The sequence below is a fragment of the Aquarana catesbeiana genome, linkage group LG03, assembly GCF_042186555.1.
Source record: "Aquarana catesbeiana isolate 2022-GZ linkage group LG03, ASM4218655v1, whole genome shotgun sequence".
NCBI classification, from domain to species: Eukaryota; Metazoa; Chordata; class Amphibia; order Anura; family Ranidae; genus Aquarana; species Aquarana catesbeiana.
This window is the reverse complement of record NC_133326.1, coordinates 259,368,056-259,389,252: the sequence shown is the minus strand read 5'-3', so window position 1 is coordinate 259,389,252 and position 21,197 is coordinate 259,368,056. Positions and strand designations below refer to the sequence as shown.

The 21,197-nt window shown below is 42.1% G+C and overlaps 1 protein-coding gene across 1 annotated transcript in view; it reads left to right on the top strand.

The window, feature by feature from the left end:
* The window catches only part of ZDHHC17 (zDHHC palmitoyltransferase 17), a gene marked incomplete in the record, with an annotated part of 86,524 nt that extends 66,101 nt beyond the window's left edge, over positions 1-20,423 (top strand). The window contains 6 exon segments of the mRNA XM_073620007.1: positions 3,526-3,588; positions 5,356-5,449; positions 9,425-9,508; positions 10,354-10,511; positions 11,113-11,207; positions 15,966-20,423. Coding sequence (XP_073476108.1) covers positions 3,526-3,588; positions 5,356-5,449; positions 9,425-9,508; positions 10,354-10,511; positions 11,113-11,207; positions 15,966-16,104 — 633 coding nt within the window.
* Positions 20,424-21,197: the final 774 nt, after the last annotated feature.

Below are 21,197 nucleotides of genomic sequence, written 5' to 3'. Positions count from 1 at the left end.
CACTATTCAATAATCGATACCTTCTGCAGCTAAAAAGCTGTATAAAATTATACCTCGTTTCTCCTTACAAAAAAAAAAAGTTTCTGAAGTGGTAGGTCCATAGTAGAAATGTAAAAATTACTCAGGTCCATAAGGGGTGTGATGGGTAAAGTGGTTAAAGGAGAAGTATGGCCAAAGCTATTTTGGCTATACTTCCCTAATGCATCACAAGAGTGCAGTTCATTCTGCGCTCCTGTAACCTGTTTTCAGCTGACAGTGGGCTAAAACCTCACTGACCTCATTAAGCTGGTCCAGGCTCAGGAAAGATCCCAACTTTGGGATCTACCCAGATGCCTGGATCGGCAGCTGGCTCAACCTCTCAGTATGCTGCTGAGAGCCTGAGCCAGTCCCCCCGCCCAATCCACAGCCCAGCTCTCCAGTGAGCAGAAAGCCGGTGATTGACAGTCCCGACTCTGCTTAGAGTGGAGGGGAGAATTGAGCAATCAACGGTGTTTGATCGATGGGGTAGAGGTGGTGGGGGACAGGTGCAGGGCCGCCATCAGGGGGGTACAGCCGATACACATGTGCCGGGCCCGAGTGTCTGCAGGGGCTTGGTGGCAACCAGGAAGTGTGCAGGAGAGAGGAGCCGAAGGAGATATAGTGCAGGTCTGCAGGAGAGATGCGGCCGTAGGCTAAGCATAGTAAGCTGGCACGGCTGGGACTCGGGAGATGGTATGAGGGAGGGACTTATCAGCCTTTCAGTTGCTCATTGGATGAGGAGGTAGCAGGGGGCGGGCTGCTCCGCCTCCTGCTGCCTCCTTAGCCAATAGGCACACAGAGTGCAGTGTCCATCACTGAAGAGCTTCCTGTCTTGGTGGGAGGGACAGAATTCCTCTGTAAAGAAGCTGCTGCAGAGATCGAGGTAAGTGGGAAAAAAAAAAAAGTGTTTTTTCCTGAAGCTGCTAGAAGACATGTACACTGCACAGCCTGTGCTCCACTGTTAATATCAATCACTGTACTGCCAGCCCTATTGCTGTCCTTTTAGCAGAGTGAAGGTGAAAGTAACATTACACATGTGCAGCATAGGTGTCAGCTTATGTCACCATGTTAGAAGGACAGCACTATGGGTAGCATTACAGTGATTGTTGTTAGTCCAGGTTCACTAAACTAGCCAATGCTCTGAAAAGTAATCCATGCGGATTGCTTTTCAGGCCCCTTTCACATGAGTGGTCCGATCGGGTCCTCCTGTCCGTTTTTTAGGCAACCTGATCGGACCGCCTATTGTTCTCTATGGATCGGCAGATTTAAATGGAAATGTGTCCGTTTACACCCGCCTGCCTCTGATCTGACAAAAAGAAAAGATGGAAGGGCCCCCATTCCCCTCCATCTGGCCGGATCAGAGGGCAGTTGGATGTAAACGGACGGCATGAGCAGACACAGGTCTGTCCGTTGCCCACTCAGCTCAGCAAGGGATCCATGGACAGATCCCCTGCTGAGAAAAACTGGATCAGCCCCTGTGAAGATTGCAGCTAGAATGCAGATAAGGCCGGCCATAGATGGTTTGTATTCAGTTTAGCAGAGACTGGCTGAGATTCCGACTATGTATGGACAGGCTGAATGTACCCAAGTTAATCGATCGATCAACTTGAGTACGACCAGCCTGTCAGATTTTACATACAATTATCGCTAGCAGCTCTTGTAGTCACTAGCAATATTTACTGTGTTCTGCTGGCAGGGGCGGTTTTCCCACCCCCCCACTGGGAGAATACAATGGCTCCACAGCAGGGATTCCCCCATCAACACTGTCTGTGTTAATGGGGAAATCAAGCAATTTTTTTTCCTGCAACCCGTGGGACAGAGATTGGGGGAAAAAAAATCATAATTTGGCCAAAATGGGGAAAAAAGTGCTTGCTTTTGTATATACTTAAGTATGATACATAACTAGAACATCTAACAGGGTTATGTCATTGCAGGAGATTTCCCCTCACTTTCTGTCTTGATGACACCAGAACAGGAAGTGAGGGAATCTCCCCGTGGGAATATAGCCAGCAATTGTTATATATACATTATAAGGCAACAATTGCAAGCTATTTACCCACAGTGAAATCCCCCCACTTCCTGTTCTGGTGACACTAAGACAGGAAGTGAGGGGAAATCTCATGTAATGATATGACCCTATTAGATGTTCTAGTTATGTATAAAAAGTATATATAAAGCAAGCACTTTTTTTTCCATTTTGGCTAAATTATGGAAGAGTTAAAACCACATTCTTTTTTTTTTTACCATCTGTGTCCCATTGTGAGGTCACGTAGGCGCAACAGTTAGTGAGAGAGAAATGCCCTTGGAGACAGTTGCCACCAGAACCGGAGTCCCAGGATGGAGAAGGGACTGGAGGAGGAGGATGTGGGATGAAGGAGAAGGGACTGGAGGAGGAGGATGTGGGATGAAGGAGATGGGACTGGAGGAGGAGGAGAAGGACATGGGATCAGGGAGACGAGACTGAAAGAGGAGTACATGGGACGGGTCTTGGTGGGACTGCCAGTGGGCGGGCCCTGGGGAATGTTGATGGCCAGGTCTGGGGGGGGGGGGGGGGGGGGGGCAGGCCTAAAACTGTGTAAGGGGCCCCAAAATTTCTGATGGCGGCCCTGGACAGGGGAGTATGGTTTGTTTTCTTAATTCCCGAACTGCTCTTTAAATTTATGCAGTTTGCTGAACTGAAGAGGTTTCTTCTGTGTGCACTTAATATAAATACTTTTAATATGCATGGCAAAAACCGTGAACTGCTTTGATCAGTGTATTTTGTTCGTTTTTTCTTTGTTACGGTTGTTGATTCACAAGCTCCAATGAGACAGCTACATGACTAAATGTCGAGGCATTGGTCGTGTGATCTCAAGGTTTTTATTTGCAATATAGCTAAACTCTATATCTGTTCTTTTGCCCCTCCTTAAAACAGAGTTCCACCCAGAAATGGAACTTCTGCTGATTGGCATCCCCCCCCAGGCCCCCCCCCCCCCCTCTGGTGTCACATTTGGCACCTTTCAGGGGGGGCAGATACCTGTCAAATCCAGGTATTTGCTCCCACTTCTGGCACATCGTGCGGCGAACTACGCTATGTCTGGCCCCTCCTCCTCCTTCCCCCCTGGTGTCTTCTGGGAGACACACACAGCTACCACAGGGACCATTCAGAACGCGCAGCACAACTTGCGCATGCACAGTAGGGAACAAGGAGTGAAGCCAAAATTCTTCACTGCCTGGTGAATCGATCTGAAGATCGGCTTCGGGTGCAGACATCGCAGGCTCCCTGGATAGGTAAGTGTCCCATATATTAATAGTCTGCCGCTACAATATTTGTAGCTGCTGACTTTTCATTTCTTTTTTTCCCAGGCGTAACTTCGCTTTAATGTGGCAACATATTCTCCTGTTAGCTTTAGACTGATGTGCCTTTCATCATGCTGTTTAGTTAAGAGAAAATCTACTCTGTTTTTACATGTCATTGTTGTGTAATGCTTCTAGTAAATTAATGTATGCTGCACTCTCATTTTCTAGACAATAGTAGAGCTTGCTGAAACTGGCAGCTTGGATCTAAGCATATTCTGCAGTACTTGTTTGGTAAGTTCTCTGATTATGGTTTATGTTGTCCATGCATATGTTATGACATAAGCAAAAAACCGCATAAGATTAGAACCCATCCTTGTCTAGTTGTCTTATAGCTTGGATATAAATTTGATTTTTAACCATTATAATAGTTTACAGTTTTTTGGGTTGGGAGGCTAGCATGGTGTGCTGCGAGTCTAGAGTGTTCTATTCTTCCTGGTGTTGCAATATCACGTCATATCCTAGCTTGAACACTCCAGTGCTGCTCTCTAAAGAAGCAGCAATCAAAGAGCCAGCTGGGGAAAAAAAGTGTTTCCAAACTGGTTGGGAGGTAATAGGAACTCCGTGGGGTTTCTGACCGGTAGCATTAATCCCCTCTACATTGGTATTCACAATAATACGCTATCAAATGTTGCATTAAAAACAGGGATTCTTGTTTAATTTATACTACATGTTCTTGAGTCATGTTTTTGGGTCAGAGTGAAAAGCAATAGCCCTGGTTCTGTAGCTCGTTGAAAACTGCATCATTTTGCTTTATTGCATTTTTATGTTCATTTTAGTGCACTTCCCTTCCCATGCTGACCATTTGCGATCAACATACATTTACGTAAACCATAGGGCTCTTTGCTTTGCATTCTGCCTGTCACCAAAAAACCTTTCTTAGAAAGCCAGAGCGTGATGCGCCCCCCCCGTATGCGAAAAAAAAAGGTTTAGCTGCAGGCTGCTAAACCTGTTGATGTTCCTTTCATTGAAATGAATGAAGGACAAAGCTTGCTTGTGTGGGGCGCACTAACTGGGAAAATGTTGAAGATTCTGTACAGCAATGGACAAACCTCATGGGTAAGATCACTGGAATCATGTTAAATAAGTATGTTGTTGGTAAGTAAAGGTCTTGAATTATTCTTTTGTTCTTCAAGTATTGTTATGACCAGGCTATGATTAGAGGGGAATCCATTTGATGCCCCATGCCAATTTGAACATACACGTGACCCATGAATCCCTGTAATTCGAAGTTCATTAGGAGTATGTCATTGTGTATACCAGGAGTGTCCAACCTGTGGGCCACAGGCCGCATGCAGCCCAACACAAAATTGTGAACTTTAAAAATGTTGATTTTTTTTTTTAATAAAAATGCATTTGCACTTAGTGAACACGTGGCCATAGAAAAATTCTTTTGCTGGACTTTTATAAGTTTTATCTTCCCAGAGAAAAATATCCCACTCTTCACAATTATGCCTTTATTCATTTTGTCAGTTTTTGGCAGCACCAATATTTGTGAGCAACTATTTTCAAGGGTGAAGCACACAAAGGTTAAAAAAATTAAAAATTAAAACCAAAATATCTGTTGAGCACCTTGAGAATTCATTGAGCGTTGTTCTACATCCACCAAACCAGGTATTGATGCGTTAGTTGATCAAAAACAGTGTCAAATATCTCACTAGTTTTTTGTTGCTTTATTATCTATATCAGTGGTTGTTAACTTTTGATCTGCCCAAATGTTTCTGTTTATCAGCTATCCTTATTGTTAGTGTATTTTATTTGTGGCCCAAGACAATTCCTCTTCCGGTATGGCCAAGGAAACCCAAAAGGTTGGACACCCCTGGTGTATACCAATATGCAGAGAATAAATTGAAGGTGTCATCTGTGTCAAGTTGTCATGTCCCTCTAGCGTCTTATATAATAGATCATGTAAGCTGTAATGTAGCAACATATCAATTTTATGTGCTGCATTTGATAACCTAAGTTTTCACTGTATTTATTTGCTCTTTAATTGGCTTATAGATAAGGAAGCCAGTGAGGTCTAAGCATTGTGGCATTTGTAATCGCTGTATAGCAAAATTTGACCACCATTGTCCTTGGGTCGGTAACTGTGTAGGTAAGTAAAACATATGTATACATACCCTTTACCATGATGATTGCTTGGTTATGTGTTAAACTTTTATATTGGACAGTTTAGCAGGTTCTATGGTAACCAATATAAGAACCTCAAAAATGTGAGAAGTAATCAAAAACAAAGGTAAATGGTCCCTCTCTCCCAGCACTCATAGAATAATACTGATGTTACCTAACACAGATACGTAAGCAGCCGCTATAAATATAAACAAATAATCTCAAATATGCTACAGTGAAGCTAAAACTTAAAACTAGAAAAATAGTGTCCAAATTTAAATCGCTCCCGCAATCGCTTGTGACAGAGCGAGAACCGGGACAGATCCTGGTTCTTTCAGGGGAGAGGAGACAGATTGTGTGTTCATTTTCTCTCTCGCTCTCTCTCTCGCGCTCTCTCTCTCTCTCCCCCTCTCCTCCCTCCCTCCTAGACAGTCCCATCCCCCACAGTTATAACACACAGTCAGGGAACACAGTTAACCCCTTGATCGTCCCCTGGTGTTAACCCCTTTTCTGCCAGTGACATTTACACAGTAATCAGTGCATTTTTATAGCACTGATCGCTGTATAATTGTCAATGGTTCCAAAAATGTGTCCAATGTGTCCGCCATAATGTCGCCGTCCCGATTTAAAAATCACAGATCGCCGCCAAAACTAGTAAATAAAAAAATAATAAAAATGCCATAAATCTATCCCCTAAAAAAGGACATCAATTTTGTTTGGGTATAGCATCGTACGACCGCGCATTTGTCAGTTAAATCGATGCAGTGCCGAATCGCAAAAAATGGCCGGGTCATTGAGCAGCCAAATCTTCCGGGGCTGAAGCGGTTAAAGGCTCTTGTGCCCATATCAGACATTTTCTGTTGAAGGCACAGCTGTGCCCTCCTTAGTGACTTAAGTAAGAGAATTCACCATTGTAGTGTGTTAATCATCTTCTGTTACTTGGTCATAGCAGTGGGTCTAGAGAAGGAAGGCAGGTAATTCTCACTTTTTTTTAGAAGCAAGGACAACTGAGGATACACAAGGGTTCCAGTCACATTTCTCAACCCCTATGTCTTCACTTCCTTTGACTATTTGATTATTCCAGACCTGTAATTTAATCATATTGTTTTGCAACTCAATTATATCATGCCAAGATGCATAAAAATGATAAACTTACTAAAAGTAAAAGAATAACTGACATCATTCCTCCTCATATCTAGTTGATGCATGATTAGCGGTTTTTCAGTTTTAGTATCGCAATTTCTTTAGTGTAAACCATTCCTGGAAATGACAAAGGCTGGTAGCTAAAACATAAAAGGGTAAAAATACTAAGGAGTAGTGGAGAAAAGGCAGATAACCTGTGATCCAAGGCATCCCTCTGAACCCTCCTAACCCTCCTAGATGTGTTTTGATCCTTGCTTATCCTTGGTTTGGGCACCATGATAGGCCACATTTTATGGTTTTCAATGCTTTTTTATTTTAACTCTAACTACTCCTGTGCTTGAAAAGTTTAGATACATTTTATTTGGTTAGGCTGATAAATGTAACTGGCAGGTTAAGCTTTTGGTAGAGTTGTTCTTAGCAGAGGGTACCAGAAATTTAAAAAAGCTTAAAGGTTGCATTTGAAGCCGCAGTAAACTTTGCTTTGCCACTTTTGCCTATAAGTAGGCTTATAATAAAGAGAAATTTGAAGCAGCTACCACAAAAAAGGTGACCAACCTAGTAATCAAAATTAACAATAAATGTGCAGTGCATGTAAAAGTTCATAAGACCATGAACATAAGGTGCATCCAAAATGTATACAAATCAAAGTATCAAATATATAAATAATAAAACATGTATCAGTCTATAATTTTATTGATTATATATTATATATGAAAGACCTTGTAAAACTGTCACCAAAGTGACTATAAAGTGCCAGTGCTCATTAACCATTTCCCGCCTGGCCTATAGCAGAATGACGGCCGGATGGTGGTTGTGTTACCCTGACTGGGCATCATATGACGTCCAGCAGGATAAGCTGCGATCGCACACACAGCCGCAATCGGTGGTGCTGTGTGTCACTCTGACACACTGCAACTCCGATCGTGGTAAAGAGCCTATGGTGTGGCTCTTTACCACGTGATCAGCTGTGACCAATCAAGGCTGATCACAGCATGTAACCAGGAAGTGCCGGTAAACAGCTTTCCTCAGTTCACGCTGACAGGGAGAGCCGATCGCCGGGGGTCTATTCTGATAATCGGCGCATCGATTATCAGCTCAGCCCCCATCTGAGGTGCCCACTGCAGCTGCGAGTCAGTGCCCACCAGTGCCGTCTCTCAGTGCCCTTCACAGATGCCAATCAGTGTCCATCAGTAATGACAGTGCCTTATCAGTGCTGCCTATCAGTGCCATCTATTGGTGCACATCAGTGCTGCATATCAGTGCCCATCAATTCTACATATTAGTGCCAACTCAGTGCCAGTCAGTGCAGCCTCATCAGTGCCTGTCAGTGAAGGAGAAAACAACATTTTATAACAAACAAAAACTTATTTTTTTTCAAAAAATTTGGTCTTTTTTAGTTTGTTTAGCAAAGAATAAAAACCGCAGTGGTGATCAAATACCACCAAAAGAAAGCCCTATTTGTGGGAAGAAAATGATAAAAATTTAGTTTGGGTACAGTGTTGCATGACTGGGTAATTGTTATTCAAAGTGTGACAACGCTGAAAGCTGAACATTGTCCTGGGCAGGAAGGGGGGAAAATGCCCTGTATTGCTGTGGTTAAACAAACAAACCATCCAATGAGTGTCCCAAAGATCAAACTGTATCTGCTTGAAGACCTCCAATACTAATGATTCCCAGTGCAGCAAATCATGTGTAGTGTATCCAGCTTGTAAATGCTCCATCACTATGCAATCATCGGAAAGCTGATGAGGATTAGCATATGTCACATCAACCTCACAAAGCCTCCATATTTAGATATTCAAATTAGACCATATGTATTCAGAACAGAGTCCTGTGTGAAGAATGTGCACCACACAGAGCCCAAGGATGAAGTATATAGTGTAGTATTTATTAAGTACTAAGATCAGCTTAAAAAAACATTAAATTCCACATGAAACAAACAAATGCGGCCGGACTTACTAAGATGGCTGCAGATCCGGGACCCGGAAACAGCAGCGTGTAGGGCCCCATCCAATGCGTTTCACACACGTCTTCAGGGGATATGCATACTAGGCGATGCATACTAGCAAAATATAACATTAACTTGCAGGACTTTTTAAAGAGTTTACCACCTCTTTAAAGGAACAGAATGTGTCTTTGTCTTTAAAGGGGTTGTATGCATTAAGGTGAAAAACCTTCTGTCACTCAGCAGCCCCCCGAGCCCCTGGTATACTTACCTGAGCCCTGTGTTTCCCATGACGGGAACGAGCACACCAGCTCTGGCTGGTGTCTCGTGTCCTGATTGGATAGATTGATGGCAGCTCAGCCATTGGCTCACACTGCTGTCAATCAAATCCAATGACGCAGGCGCTGGGGGGCAGGGCCGAGTCCTGCTTTCTGTGTCAATAAATGCAGAAACAGGACATGGAGCACGCCTGCATGAGTGTCCACGATGGAGAGCGGTTCTCCGATGAGGCACTCAAGAAGAGGAGGAGCCAGGAGCGCTGCTGAGGGACCCCAGAAGAGGAGGATCGGGGCCACTCTGTGCAAAACCAACTGCACAGCAGAGGTAAGTATGACATGTTTGGTTTGGTTTTGTTTTTTTTAAAACCCTAAACCTTTACAACCCCTTTAATAAATACTCTTAATACTTAATTTATTGCAAAAATATGTGTACTGTAATACAGAATTTTGAAAATATAATACTGTTTAGTGTGATATTTCTTCTTATTTTACATTGAGTATGCAAGATGTTATTTTTTAGTGTTTATATGGTTCTTTGTTTTGCTTGATAGAAACAAAGCCTGAGTTGCTAACATTCTCTTTCTGTGACTTATAGGTGCAGGAAACCATCGTTATTTCATGGGATACCTGTTTTTTCTGCTCTGCATGATCTGCTGGATGATCTATGGTTGTATTTCCTGTAAGCATTTGTTCTGTGCTCTGGGGTAACAAAGATATGCAGTACAAATAGATTGAGAGATTGAAATGTATACATTTGTCTCTACCTAATTTATATAGAAATTACTCTCAAAAATGTATTTTTTATGCAGAGATGGACATTCATTCTACTATCCAGTGATTAATGCAGATGGAAGTGGGGTATTGCAGTGTATCAGTACAATCTGTTAAAGTGATTGTAAAGTCTTATTTAAAACAAAACAAACATGTTATACTTACCTGCTCTGTGCAGTGGATTTGCACAGGGCAGCCTGGATCCTCCTCTTCTCGGGTCCCTCTTCGCTGCTCCTTGCCCCTCCCTACTGCCAAGTGTCCCCACAGCAAGCAGCTTGCTATGGGGGCACCCGAGCCGAGCTGCAGCTCCATGTGTCCATTCAGACACGGAGCTGCGGTTCGGCCCCGCCCCCTCTCTCTCCTGATTGACTAACTGACTTTGACAGCAGGGGAGCCAATGGTGCCGCTGCTGTGTCTCAGCCAGTCAGAAGGAAGAGTCTGGACGGTCTAGGGACTCGTGGACATCGCTTGATAGAGAGGGGGCTCAGGTAATGTGGGGGGGTGGGGCTGCTGCATACAGAAGGCTTTTTATCTTAATACATAGAATGCATTTACAACCCCTTTAGGATGTTATACACTGTATAATGTTTTTTCATTATACACAGATTCAATTTTGAATGCCCTGTCTTAAACCCATCTGTAAAGCCACATAGCAAACCTGCCATCATTTGTGATGTTCATTTTGGTTCCCTAGATATACGATCTTATATGTTTTTATTTGAAGATTTTAGTAGTATTGTCTTGTTTCCATAGACTGGGGAATACACTGTGAAACAACGTACAGCAAGGACGGCTTCTGGACATATGTTACACAAATTGCTACCTGCTCCCCATGGATGTTCTGGATGTTCCTTAACAGTGTGTTTCATTTAATGTGGGTGGCCGTGTTACTGATGTGTCAGATGTACCAGGTATTACACACTTTTTTGGGTCTCTTGCTGTAAATATTTTAATATGTTTCCATAATCTTTTCCTAGATAGTTTTTCCCTATTCCTAGACCGCATTTATTTATAGAGATTTTATAGGTCAGTAGTGATTTCTGTTTATAATAAAAGTTTTCTGAGACTTTAAGTCAGGTGAGCTTTAATAAAAACATATCCAAAAACCCATCTCCCTTTATAAAAATTCATATACTACTTGGGAATATTTTGTGACGTAAAGACTGGTTTTACCCAAAACTATAATCCTGTAGTTACTTCTATCCAGTCCTGGCCAACTACATGCTTAACAAAAGTCAGGTGATGAGGTCATCCAAACGAGGAGTCTAACATTACTGAGGGAGCATTGTTATTGTGGGGAGAGGAACAACAGGAGCTGCAAACTATTCCAGTTAAATAGAAAGATCTTCAGAAATCATTCAGGACTCTAGGTAGAAGTAGCCGGCTTGGCCTGCCTCACTTTTAGAGTAAGTAGTACTGTGAGCAGCACCAATCTGTGCAGGGATTGTATGCCTGTTGTTAGACTATGCCTAGGACTGTAAAGCTATTTAAAGTATTTGGTTACTTCTACAGATATCTTGCTTGGGTATTACAACAAACGAACGGATGAACGCTAGGAGATATAAACACTTCAAAGTCACAACCACATCCATTGAAAGCCCTTTCAAGTAAGATGTTTGCATTTGTTCTCCAGAATAATCACAGGAAAAGGAAACATGATTTTTTACTAGACAGTTTTGTACTCTAGTTTGTGCAGTTGGGGCCCAACTTCTATTAAAGCTGAACTCTGGGCAGATGATTAAATATGCAGTTGAAATACTTATATGGGAGCTGTTTGCCTATCAAAAAATTGTAACCTGTGATTAGACAACGAAGGAACAGGGGCAACAGCACATCACTCCCTCCTCTTTTCTGCAGCATGTTTTGTCAGAACGTGTGCTTGCAGCAAAGCCCAGTTGGTTCTAAATATTAACTCATCCTTTTCCAGTCTTAGCGCTGCTGTACTGGAGACTAAAGACGACTATACGCTATAAAAATATTTCTTAATGAAGTTGCCAAAATTCATTCTGTGAATGGCCCTGTCCACCACCCTGCTGCTTAACATCCTTGGATTGAAAAAAAATATTGGCCAAATAGTGTCTGCATCCAGTCCAATGCAGACACTGTACAGGTATTTTGACAGTTGCTGGAGCCAGCTGTCAGAATACAATATCTGCAACAGGAGATTCATCTATCTGCCCTGTTCGCTTGCATGGAGGAACCTGAGAGTTTTCTTCATTCAGCCTGCAATATGTGTATGGCAAGTTTAAAGTGGTTATAGATGCAAAAAGGCTTTTAACCATAATGCATTCTCTACTTTAAGGTAAAAAAAAATCTTTCAAAAGTTGCTTCCCCAGTCTCCCACACTTGCCTGAGCCTGGTCTCAAGTCATCACTGCGCCAGTCTGCAGAAGCTCTTCTTCCCTCTCTCCATTCTCACAGGAGACTTGGCAGCAGTGTGAGCCATTGGCTCCTGCTGCTGTCAGTCAAATTCTGTGAGAAGAGAACGGGGGGCAGGGCTGAGCCTATGGATGCAACCAGCCCAGCTTGGGATCAAGCCCGCAGGAGTGCCCCCATAGCAAACAGCTTGCAATAGGGGAGCTAGGAGAAAAGGGAACAGCCAGGATGGCTTGAGGGGGTCTCAATAAGAGCAATTTCAAGGCTGCTCTGTGCAAAATCATTGCACAAAGCAGGTAAGTATAACATGTCTATTTATTTTGAGGAAAAAAAAGAAACTTTACAGTCACTTTAAAGCGGAGTTCCACCCATAAAATCAACTTTACATTATTCAGCAGCAATAAACATAACCAACGACAGGTGGAAAAAATTTATTTTTTTACTTACGTTTTCATGCCTGTTGCTATGTGGTCCCTTCTAATCTGCCCCTTCCTCTCCGCGGCGCCTGACGTTATTTCCCTCGGCGCCTGTGTTCGCTAGTGCTCAGGGGAGATGTTTGCCATCATTTCTCAGGAGTCAGTGGGCAGGGCCGATGGCTACAATTGCGGTATTTTAAAACCGGAAGTGACAAGGGGCATAGGCAGATTATATCTTAGGATTATCTTCGTTGCCATCACAACGGGGCGGGCACTTCCGACGACGCCGCACGTTGTGATGAAAACATGTGAAGTTTCCTGCGCGCTCTTACCGCTCATGCGCGAGAATGGGCGGTGCATACTGGGAATACAAATTGCAGCAATAATGTCAAGACTAACCAATGCTAATTATATATTATGTAATTGCAAGAGATAGATTTAAAAAAAAAAAATTGTATATGTGGTTGGAACTCTGCTTTAAGACTGGCCATGCATGACTTGATCTCTCTTCAGCCCTGTGGGCTGAATGAGGGAAAGCCGTTGATTTCCCTATCCATGCTAACGGGGTGATGCATCTTATCAGTGACTCCATCTAATAGGATGCAGTCACTGTTGGGTCAACAACTTTCCACCTGGCTCAGTCAATTTTTTTTAATTGAAAACTTTTGCCGAACTGGGAAGTGCTTGCAGGGCCGCCCACTGCTCAAATTTGTCAGCAGGAGTTAGCCGAAAATTTAGGTCGGTAGCTTAAAATCGATATAGTTTCAGTTAATTATATCAAAAATACATGTAATGATTTCTATTGAACACATAACTGCATGGTGTTTATTTAAATATGCCTGGAGTTCAGCTTAAAAAGGAATCTCTCATATTTTATGTGTGTTAATTTTTGTGTCTGAAATAGCTTGTTTATAGGTTGGCATTGCATATGGTTGTATGTTGGGGTGTATAGCTGTACAATAAAAACAAATTATTGCAGCGGATGCATAATTATTCCTGTTGACATGCATTACGGAATATGCTGTGCTATACCCATAATACTGGCAGCACTAGAATTTGTACGTGTATGGGTGTAGGTTTCAAAACGTAAAATTTTACATTTTAAAAAATACGCCCATACATGTGCATGTCTTAATGCAGGTACTAGTGGTTCCGCACATATAGTTGTGCCCGGCATATTCTGTAATTGGCAAAATTATGCCGCAGCTGTGGCTTCTAGGCTCAAAACAGGCTTATTTTGCTCTGTATAATACTATGCCCTAGTGTGTGGCTGTGTCAAGAGTTCTAAATTAAAACTACAGCCATAATTCAGTAAAGATGGCTGAATCACATCTGAAATACAAAGTGTAGCTGTTTAACAAATATGACAGAGACAAAAAACAAATAGCAAAGGCAGAAAGTGGGAGGATGGTTTTAATTATGGGCTGATTAAAACAATCTTTAAAGAAAACAAAAAAACAGGTTTGCTGCAGCAACAGTCAGGATGAGCTCACAAAACACATCTATGATCTGCACCAACAGGGCTTTCAACCATGCAACTTTTGTATCAGTTTCACAATGTTACACTCAGTGTTCAGTGCAGCTGGCTGTTGCTGTGATCATTTACTTGTAGGAGGCACTCTGGATGGCTGCTGCTAGCAGACTGGGACAAGTAGGTCCTAGTGGGGAATCACATGGCACGGGAAATAATTGAATATGTATTTAAACAGCCTGATGGTTTAAAGCTGAATTCCAGGAAAAACAGCAGGCATACCTTGAGTTAAGTCTGATGGGGTGCCTGCCGACTCCTAGACTTAACTATATTATTCACATGTGACAGGTTTATTATGCTCCAAGAAGGTAATTTCAACTGTGGTCTCAGTTCCTTTGAGAGCAGAATCATTAGAACTGCTATGCCCACCCCTCCCTCCTTTTGCCCATTCACAGAAGCCTTTGTATTATGTGAACTCATTCACAAAGTACAAAGGCTTCTGTCAGTGGTCAGCAGAGGGGAGGGGGCGGGCATAGCTGCTCTGTGTGCTTCTCTCTGCTCGCGGCCGGATTGTATCCTGCAGGAGTGCAGATAAGTCCTGGAAGTGACATGCATCAAATTAGACAGAACTCTTGGTGTGCTTGCACTTTTTTCTGTGTTCTTGAAATTCAGCGTAAAGCTACTTTCACACTGGGGCGTTGGGGGCGTCGACGGTGAAGCGCCACTAGCGGCTGGAAAAAAAAGGGTTAAATGCGCCCTTGAAAGCGCTATGCTGGATCTTCAGCAGCGCTGCCCATTGATTTTAATGGGCAGGGGCGCTGCAGGAGCGGTGTATACACCACTCCTACAGCGCATCAAAGATGTGGTTTGCAGAACTTCTTTTGGCGTCCTGCCAGCACACTGCTCCAGTGTGAAAGCACTCTGACTTACACACTGGAGTGAGAGGAGAGGCTCTTTACAGGCGCTATTTTTAGCAATATAGCGCCCGTAAAGCTCATAAGTGTGAAAGCAGCCTTAAGCAAAATCCTTTAGGAAACCTACACAAAAGAAGGGCTGTTCACTTCAATGCTATCGTTTCTGAAATACACTATTAATGTTGCCTGCAGTAAGATGCCTGGAAGCTAATGTTTTCTCCAAGCTACTTAGACAACAGGTGTGCTACATAGGGAAGATTTCATATAATTCTGCCTGCTTGACATTTGGCATTCAGCTATCCACCTATAGTTGGACAGCGCCAATTCCCCTGCTTAGAAAAATTCTTTAAGGTTTGGATCTCACCTCGGTGAGTTTCTTTTATAGGGGGGGCAGCAGTCCTTCTTCCTATACATTCCTAAGCGCGAAATTACTGTTATTCAGCTAGCCACATATTGATACAATTCCAATGAACTAGCCAAAATTCTTTGTGGGTGGTCCTGTCACCACCCTTCTGCCTGACATCTTTGAAAAATTAAAGGAACCAGATGGAAACTTTCAGATGGTCAGTGCATATAAAAATACAATGGGTGAAACTGAAGACCTATTCAGCTATGCTGTATAGCGTGAATAGAGGAATCTCATTTTTTTTCAGCCCTCAGGCTGAATGGGAAAAAAATCTGAGTGTATAGCAAGCTTAAGATTTCTGCTTGTGGTTAGATGGCATAAAATGATCTTGCCTCTAAAGGCAGACTTGGCTGAGTTGACTAAGATGCCTGTGATGCCTCACATCTACATATGCGTTGAATGGTGGCTGCCTGATGCTGGCTAAATCTGTAGGAACTAGTAGTATTTATCATAGGAGCTTATATGAGTATATGGAACAGGGGTGTTGTAGGGAGTTGTATTACACCATGCACCCTTCAGCCGAACATGTTGGATGAAGTTTTCATTTACTTGTCAGTTCATGCTATTTGGTAACCCATACTTGATATTCTGACCAGTGGTTATTTCTTCATTGTATACACAAGTGTACAACTTATATGTTGGTAATTATAATACAGGAAAATATAACCACTTATACTCTAATACTGTTTCCTAAACGATAAATGGTTGGCTTTTGTGTATTACAATGTTTTTTCATTTTTTTTTTTTTTTTTATTCTAATACTGTGAACTTTTTATGTTGCAGCCATGGATGTATCAGAAATATCATAGACTTCTTTGAGTTCCGATGCTGTGGCCTCTTCCGCCCTGTTGCTGTGGACTGGACAAGGCAGTACACAATAGATTATGACCAAACATCAGGCTCAGGTTACCAGCTGGTGTAGTTTCCACTTAAGCGCTACGTGGCCCCGTCTGGTTGGTGCCTGAAAATGTCTACTTGTCTCTCGCGAAAACTTGCCCCTTGAACTATAGCATGCTGTTTGTAGGGCTATTGAATCTTACAGTACCTTCTCTGTCAGCATTTTATCAACCACAGTGACCATGGACAGGACCTTCTGCCCACACTGACGTAGAGGAAGAAGAAATTTGGGAGAGGATTTTGAGGAATCCTTTGGATTATTTTCGAACAACCGTGAATCTGAGATTATAATTAATTTTTATTACGATTATTTATTTTGCACCGTTCACGACAAAGCATGGCATTGCTCTCTCAACAAGTCAGCCGTCTTCTGCTTGAACAAAACCCATTGCCATTTTTCTTTCGAAATACGCCCAGCAGAGTAATGCTTTGTAGTACACCATCATAATCCCCCAATGTGGCCTGGCTTGAGCTAAGAGTCTGTGGCATTATTATTCCTGTAATGTGATCTCCCACAGTTGTGCTCTGTTATTGTGTCGTTGATAATGTGAATTTTGATGCCAGGCTGAAGAATCGTGAATTTCTATTGGCCTTTCAGCCTGTTGGGTTAAGTTGGTGAGACGGGCACATGAGGATAACAACTGAATGTATGTTTCCTACATTTTATGACTGTCAGCTGTTCCTACCATCTGTTTCTGCATTGTGGAAATCCAACGTTACATTTCCTTTTCTGCAGTAAAAGCAGATCTCTGCAGATGCATGCAAGTAGTGTTCTCTAGGATCATGAAGAAGCTCTCCATAATAAATCGCCAAATAAGTCACTGTTTTTGAGATCTTGCACAGAACTGGTGTGATGAGTGGATGCTCTCATTTCTTGGACTCCTCCGCATTGTGCACTGGAGGGACGGCGCTGGACACACATAGAACGTCAAGGAAACACAGTGTTCTTTTTTTTCTTCTTTTTTATTTGTTCTTTTTTTTTTTTTTTCTTTTTTGTGTTCTAACTAGAATATGTTCCTTTTGTAAGATGGTGAAAAAGAATTGAACATTTTTAAGACACGCAAATGTTTCCTGATGCTTTGAAATGGTGATACTTTAAAGCAATCTGTGCACACCTTCATTTTATTAACTGGCTAGCTGCAAAGTTCCTACAGTGCAGTTCACTTGGACAGCTTCTCTTTGGGTACAGAACTGTTAGGAAAATATGCTAGAGCTGTTTAGCGTTGGAAAATCCACAATTGGCTGTAAACCAGTTTTATGCTGGCAAAGCTTGAAATTCCAATTTTGTTAAGAAACAATATCCCGGTCAACTATATACATTGCAAGGAATTTTGAAAACCTTTTATTACGTCTACCTTCGCTTGTCCTGTAGATGTTAGGTGCTTAGCCGGTGGGCCAGCCATCGAGAATGACCAGTGCTGTAATGCAACACACTGGAGTTGATTACTAAAGGCAAATAGGCTGATTACTTTGCAAGGGAATTTCCCTTAGCTTAGTGAATGAGGTGAATCTCTGCTGACTTCCATCATCCAAACATGTACAAGCAAAAATAATGTGTTTTTTTTTTTTTTTTTTTACCCCCCCCTTGCATGTAATTGAGTATTCTTTGCAAGTGACTTTTCCCCACATTCACTAAGTGAAGGACAAAGTCCCTTGCAAAGTGAAAATTCTCTTGCTGAACAGCCTATTTGTCTTTAGTAAATCAACCTGTGTGCGCCACGCCCCCTCCCCTGACATTGCTTTCTATAGAAGGCATTCTTTGCAATTATCTTACCAAAGATTACATTTATTGCAAGACTTTGCAGTGGATGCCTCTAATTTAAAAGAAAAAAATAGAAAAGCAATGATCAGTTATAAAAGCAAGATCCTAACAAAAGGCTGTCTTTAAATCAGGTACTATTGATATGGCTAGAAAGAAGAGAAACCTCCTGGATGTTTGGGGTGGCCATTTAGATTGAAATGGGACATTTTAATATCTTGCTTTTTAAAGCCCTTTTTAAAAATGAACGTTGGTTTATTTGAAAAAAAAAAAAAAAACAGGTTGTTTTCAGAGAAAATTGAGCATAGTGAAGATAAAGTTATTGAAGTAGAAATTTTGTATTTACTGTACATCTAAACTCCTATCCAGTGGCTCTATTAACTGAGGGCCTGTGTCGATGGCATCAGTTTGAGACACTTCTGAGATGTATTCAGAATTCATTGATGAGTTCAATTGACTTTCTTCAGACATGCATTTGGCCTGCTTAAAGCAGGTTTTGCATTCTAATAGATTTGTATGGAATGCAAACAAAAGCTTACAGACACAGGACTTAAAATGGCTGATGACATACATGTTTCGTACATATGTTTTCTGTACTATACTCTCAGATTTGACAGACCACTGTGACACTCTAATGAAGGTTAAAGTGTTTGTTAACCCAAAATAATAAATAAATACACATCCTGTTCCCTTAAAGCAGATTACACAGCACAGTGCTTGTGCTGTGTAATCTGCCCCCCTCTAAAGTGTAAAAAAAAACCTCCCTGAATCTGCCACTTCCTGTATGCCCTCTCTGCGCTGACCACGAAAATCGGGGCTGCTCAGCCCTGACCACTGTGGTCAGAGTACCGTCCCTCCATCATATGTATCTGTCCCCTCTGCTCTCCTCTCTCCTCCCTCGCCCCCTCCTTCATGCCTGTCATTTCCCTCTCTGTGTCTGTCCCCCCCCGCTGCTGTTCTTAAAACAAAAAAATGTAAAATTGTCATTGCCAGCCCCTCTATTAGAGGCTGGCATAGCACACTATGCAAGTGGATTTAAAAAAAACAAGCATTCTAAATACCGAATTTGAACTGTCTTCAGGCCGATCACGTGACTCGTGGCCGCTTTACAGCTACGAGACGGGGATTCTGCGGAGGAGACAAATGGCCACGTGATCTCCCCAGCTGACATCAGAGGGAGATCACGGCTCCTCCCGCACAAGACATCAATCGTAGCTGTAAAGTGGCTGCAAGTAATGTGATCAGCCTGAAGACAGCTGAAATTCAGTATTTAGAACGCTTGTTTTTTAGAACCACTGACAGTGTGCTATGCCAGCCTCTAATAGAGGGGCTAGCATACTCTTTATGTAAGGGTTAACAACCACTTTAATATTATCTATTGGGCCTGACAAACCTTTCAGTATTGTAAGTGCTAGTAATGACTTCAAAGATTTTCCATCTTCCTGGACAGGCCAGCAATGCAGGGTCAGTGTTAAAGGGAAGAAGAGTGTAGAGGATTCTTGTTGCATGATATCTGATAGAAGCTGCCACCATGCTGAGATGGTTAGATGTCTCCTTACCCTGGTGTCTCAAGGTGTTTTGCATTTCAAGTCCTTGGGAGTTTAATCTTTTTCTCATCAGCAGTGTGTATGTATTCTTTGTAAGGCTGGCCATAGGAGGTTCTTCTTTGCTGTGCCTTTGTATTCTGACAGTGTGACTCGACTTCTGTCAGAATACACTGACCAATGACTTCAAGCCGCTGGTCAACAAAAGTTTTCCAACAGTCCCATTCACCAGAAGTCAATCATTGGATAGGTCCCTGTTGAACTGGCCAAATGTCAATCTGGCTATGGGCAGCCTAAATTTGCTGAAGAAATTATACACATGTCTTCTTCTGTGGATACCTTTAGAGTAGATGAAAACCTGTACTGGATCTCTAAAATTCAAAGAATGAGTAGTGATTAATAGAAAGAACCATAAGGTGACTCGTCCTATCTTCTGTGCCACCCACAGTGTGTCATTGGAGCTCCCAAATGTATAGACTTGGGTGCATGTTTCATCTGGCAGTGCTCAGACAATGAGCACTACCTTGTGGGAGAGGACATGCGGACTTTAGGGAAGTTTTGGTGGTGCTCTGTTGGGGATGATCAGACAAAACATCAGAATGGTGAGGTACCCATTTTGTCTTCATATTGAGGGTAGGGATTAATAAGAGTCCTACAGCCCACTAGTATTATATGAGTCACTGTAGATAAGGAACGTCAAAATAAATTTGAGCTCCTAATCTGCATACTTGTTCTAGGTCAGGAAAATCTCTGAAACAGCTGGAGAAATATGTTTTATTACTTCTCAATAAAGATTTCTTTAATAAACTAATGACATTTCATATTTCGTTGAAGCCATTCAGACATATTTCAGACATTTTGGCACTTTCACCCCAAATTCTAGATTGCAGCCAAGAAGTGGTCACGCATTGCCACTGGTAACAAGCGTCAGGTTTGCTCCCGTATTAATTGCAAATGTACTCACGTTCCAAGGATGAATACCAGAGCTACTGACCTAAGCTCAGAGGAGCTAGAGTTAAAAAAAAAAAAAAAAAAAGTAAATCCTGAACTTATTCAAGCACGTCATTATAAAAAAGACAAATTACAAAAGTAGTAAGGAACATTTCAGAAACAGTCAGTCTAGCTTACCTTTTCTGTAAAGTGCCACTAGAATATATTTGGCTTAGTGCTTTTCAAGGCATAATAGTAGTTTGAGATAAAACATACTAGATCATCCGAGGGTGCATACAAAAATTACTTTTTTAATGGCTTACATTTACTATATATTTTAATTTTGTTCCAGCACCCCCTTCAAGTCAGAATCTTGGAGATAAGGACTGCTGCTCTCCATTTGCAGCCATATGTAGCGTGATAATTGCAGGGCAAAGCTAGGATTTTGTCACTCGAATTATTTGCTGAGCGTAATATTCTTTAGCGGTTGTTGGATGCTTTGTTATAATAGAAGCAAGTGAACTAGCACCATTGAAACCAATGCCCATAGCCATTAATCAGGTTTTATCTTTTTCATCAGTAGCTGAACATAACAAGAAATCTGGTTTCTATAGGCAGCTATTCTGTTTTTCCCCAGATTTCCTTGCCCTGTGGTTTATACATCAGTGGGGCACTGGATAACATTTTAATCCCAACAGGATATGGTGGAGGATGGTGATTAGTCTGTAAAGTGATTGTAAAGGATCGTTTTTTAATTTTTTTTTAAATAACAAACATATCATACTTACCTCCACTGTGCAGCCCATTTTGCACAGAGTGGCCCTCGGCGGCTCCTCCCCGCATCAGATAACCCCCTAGGAGAAGCGCTCTCCCGAGGGGTTTCCC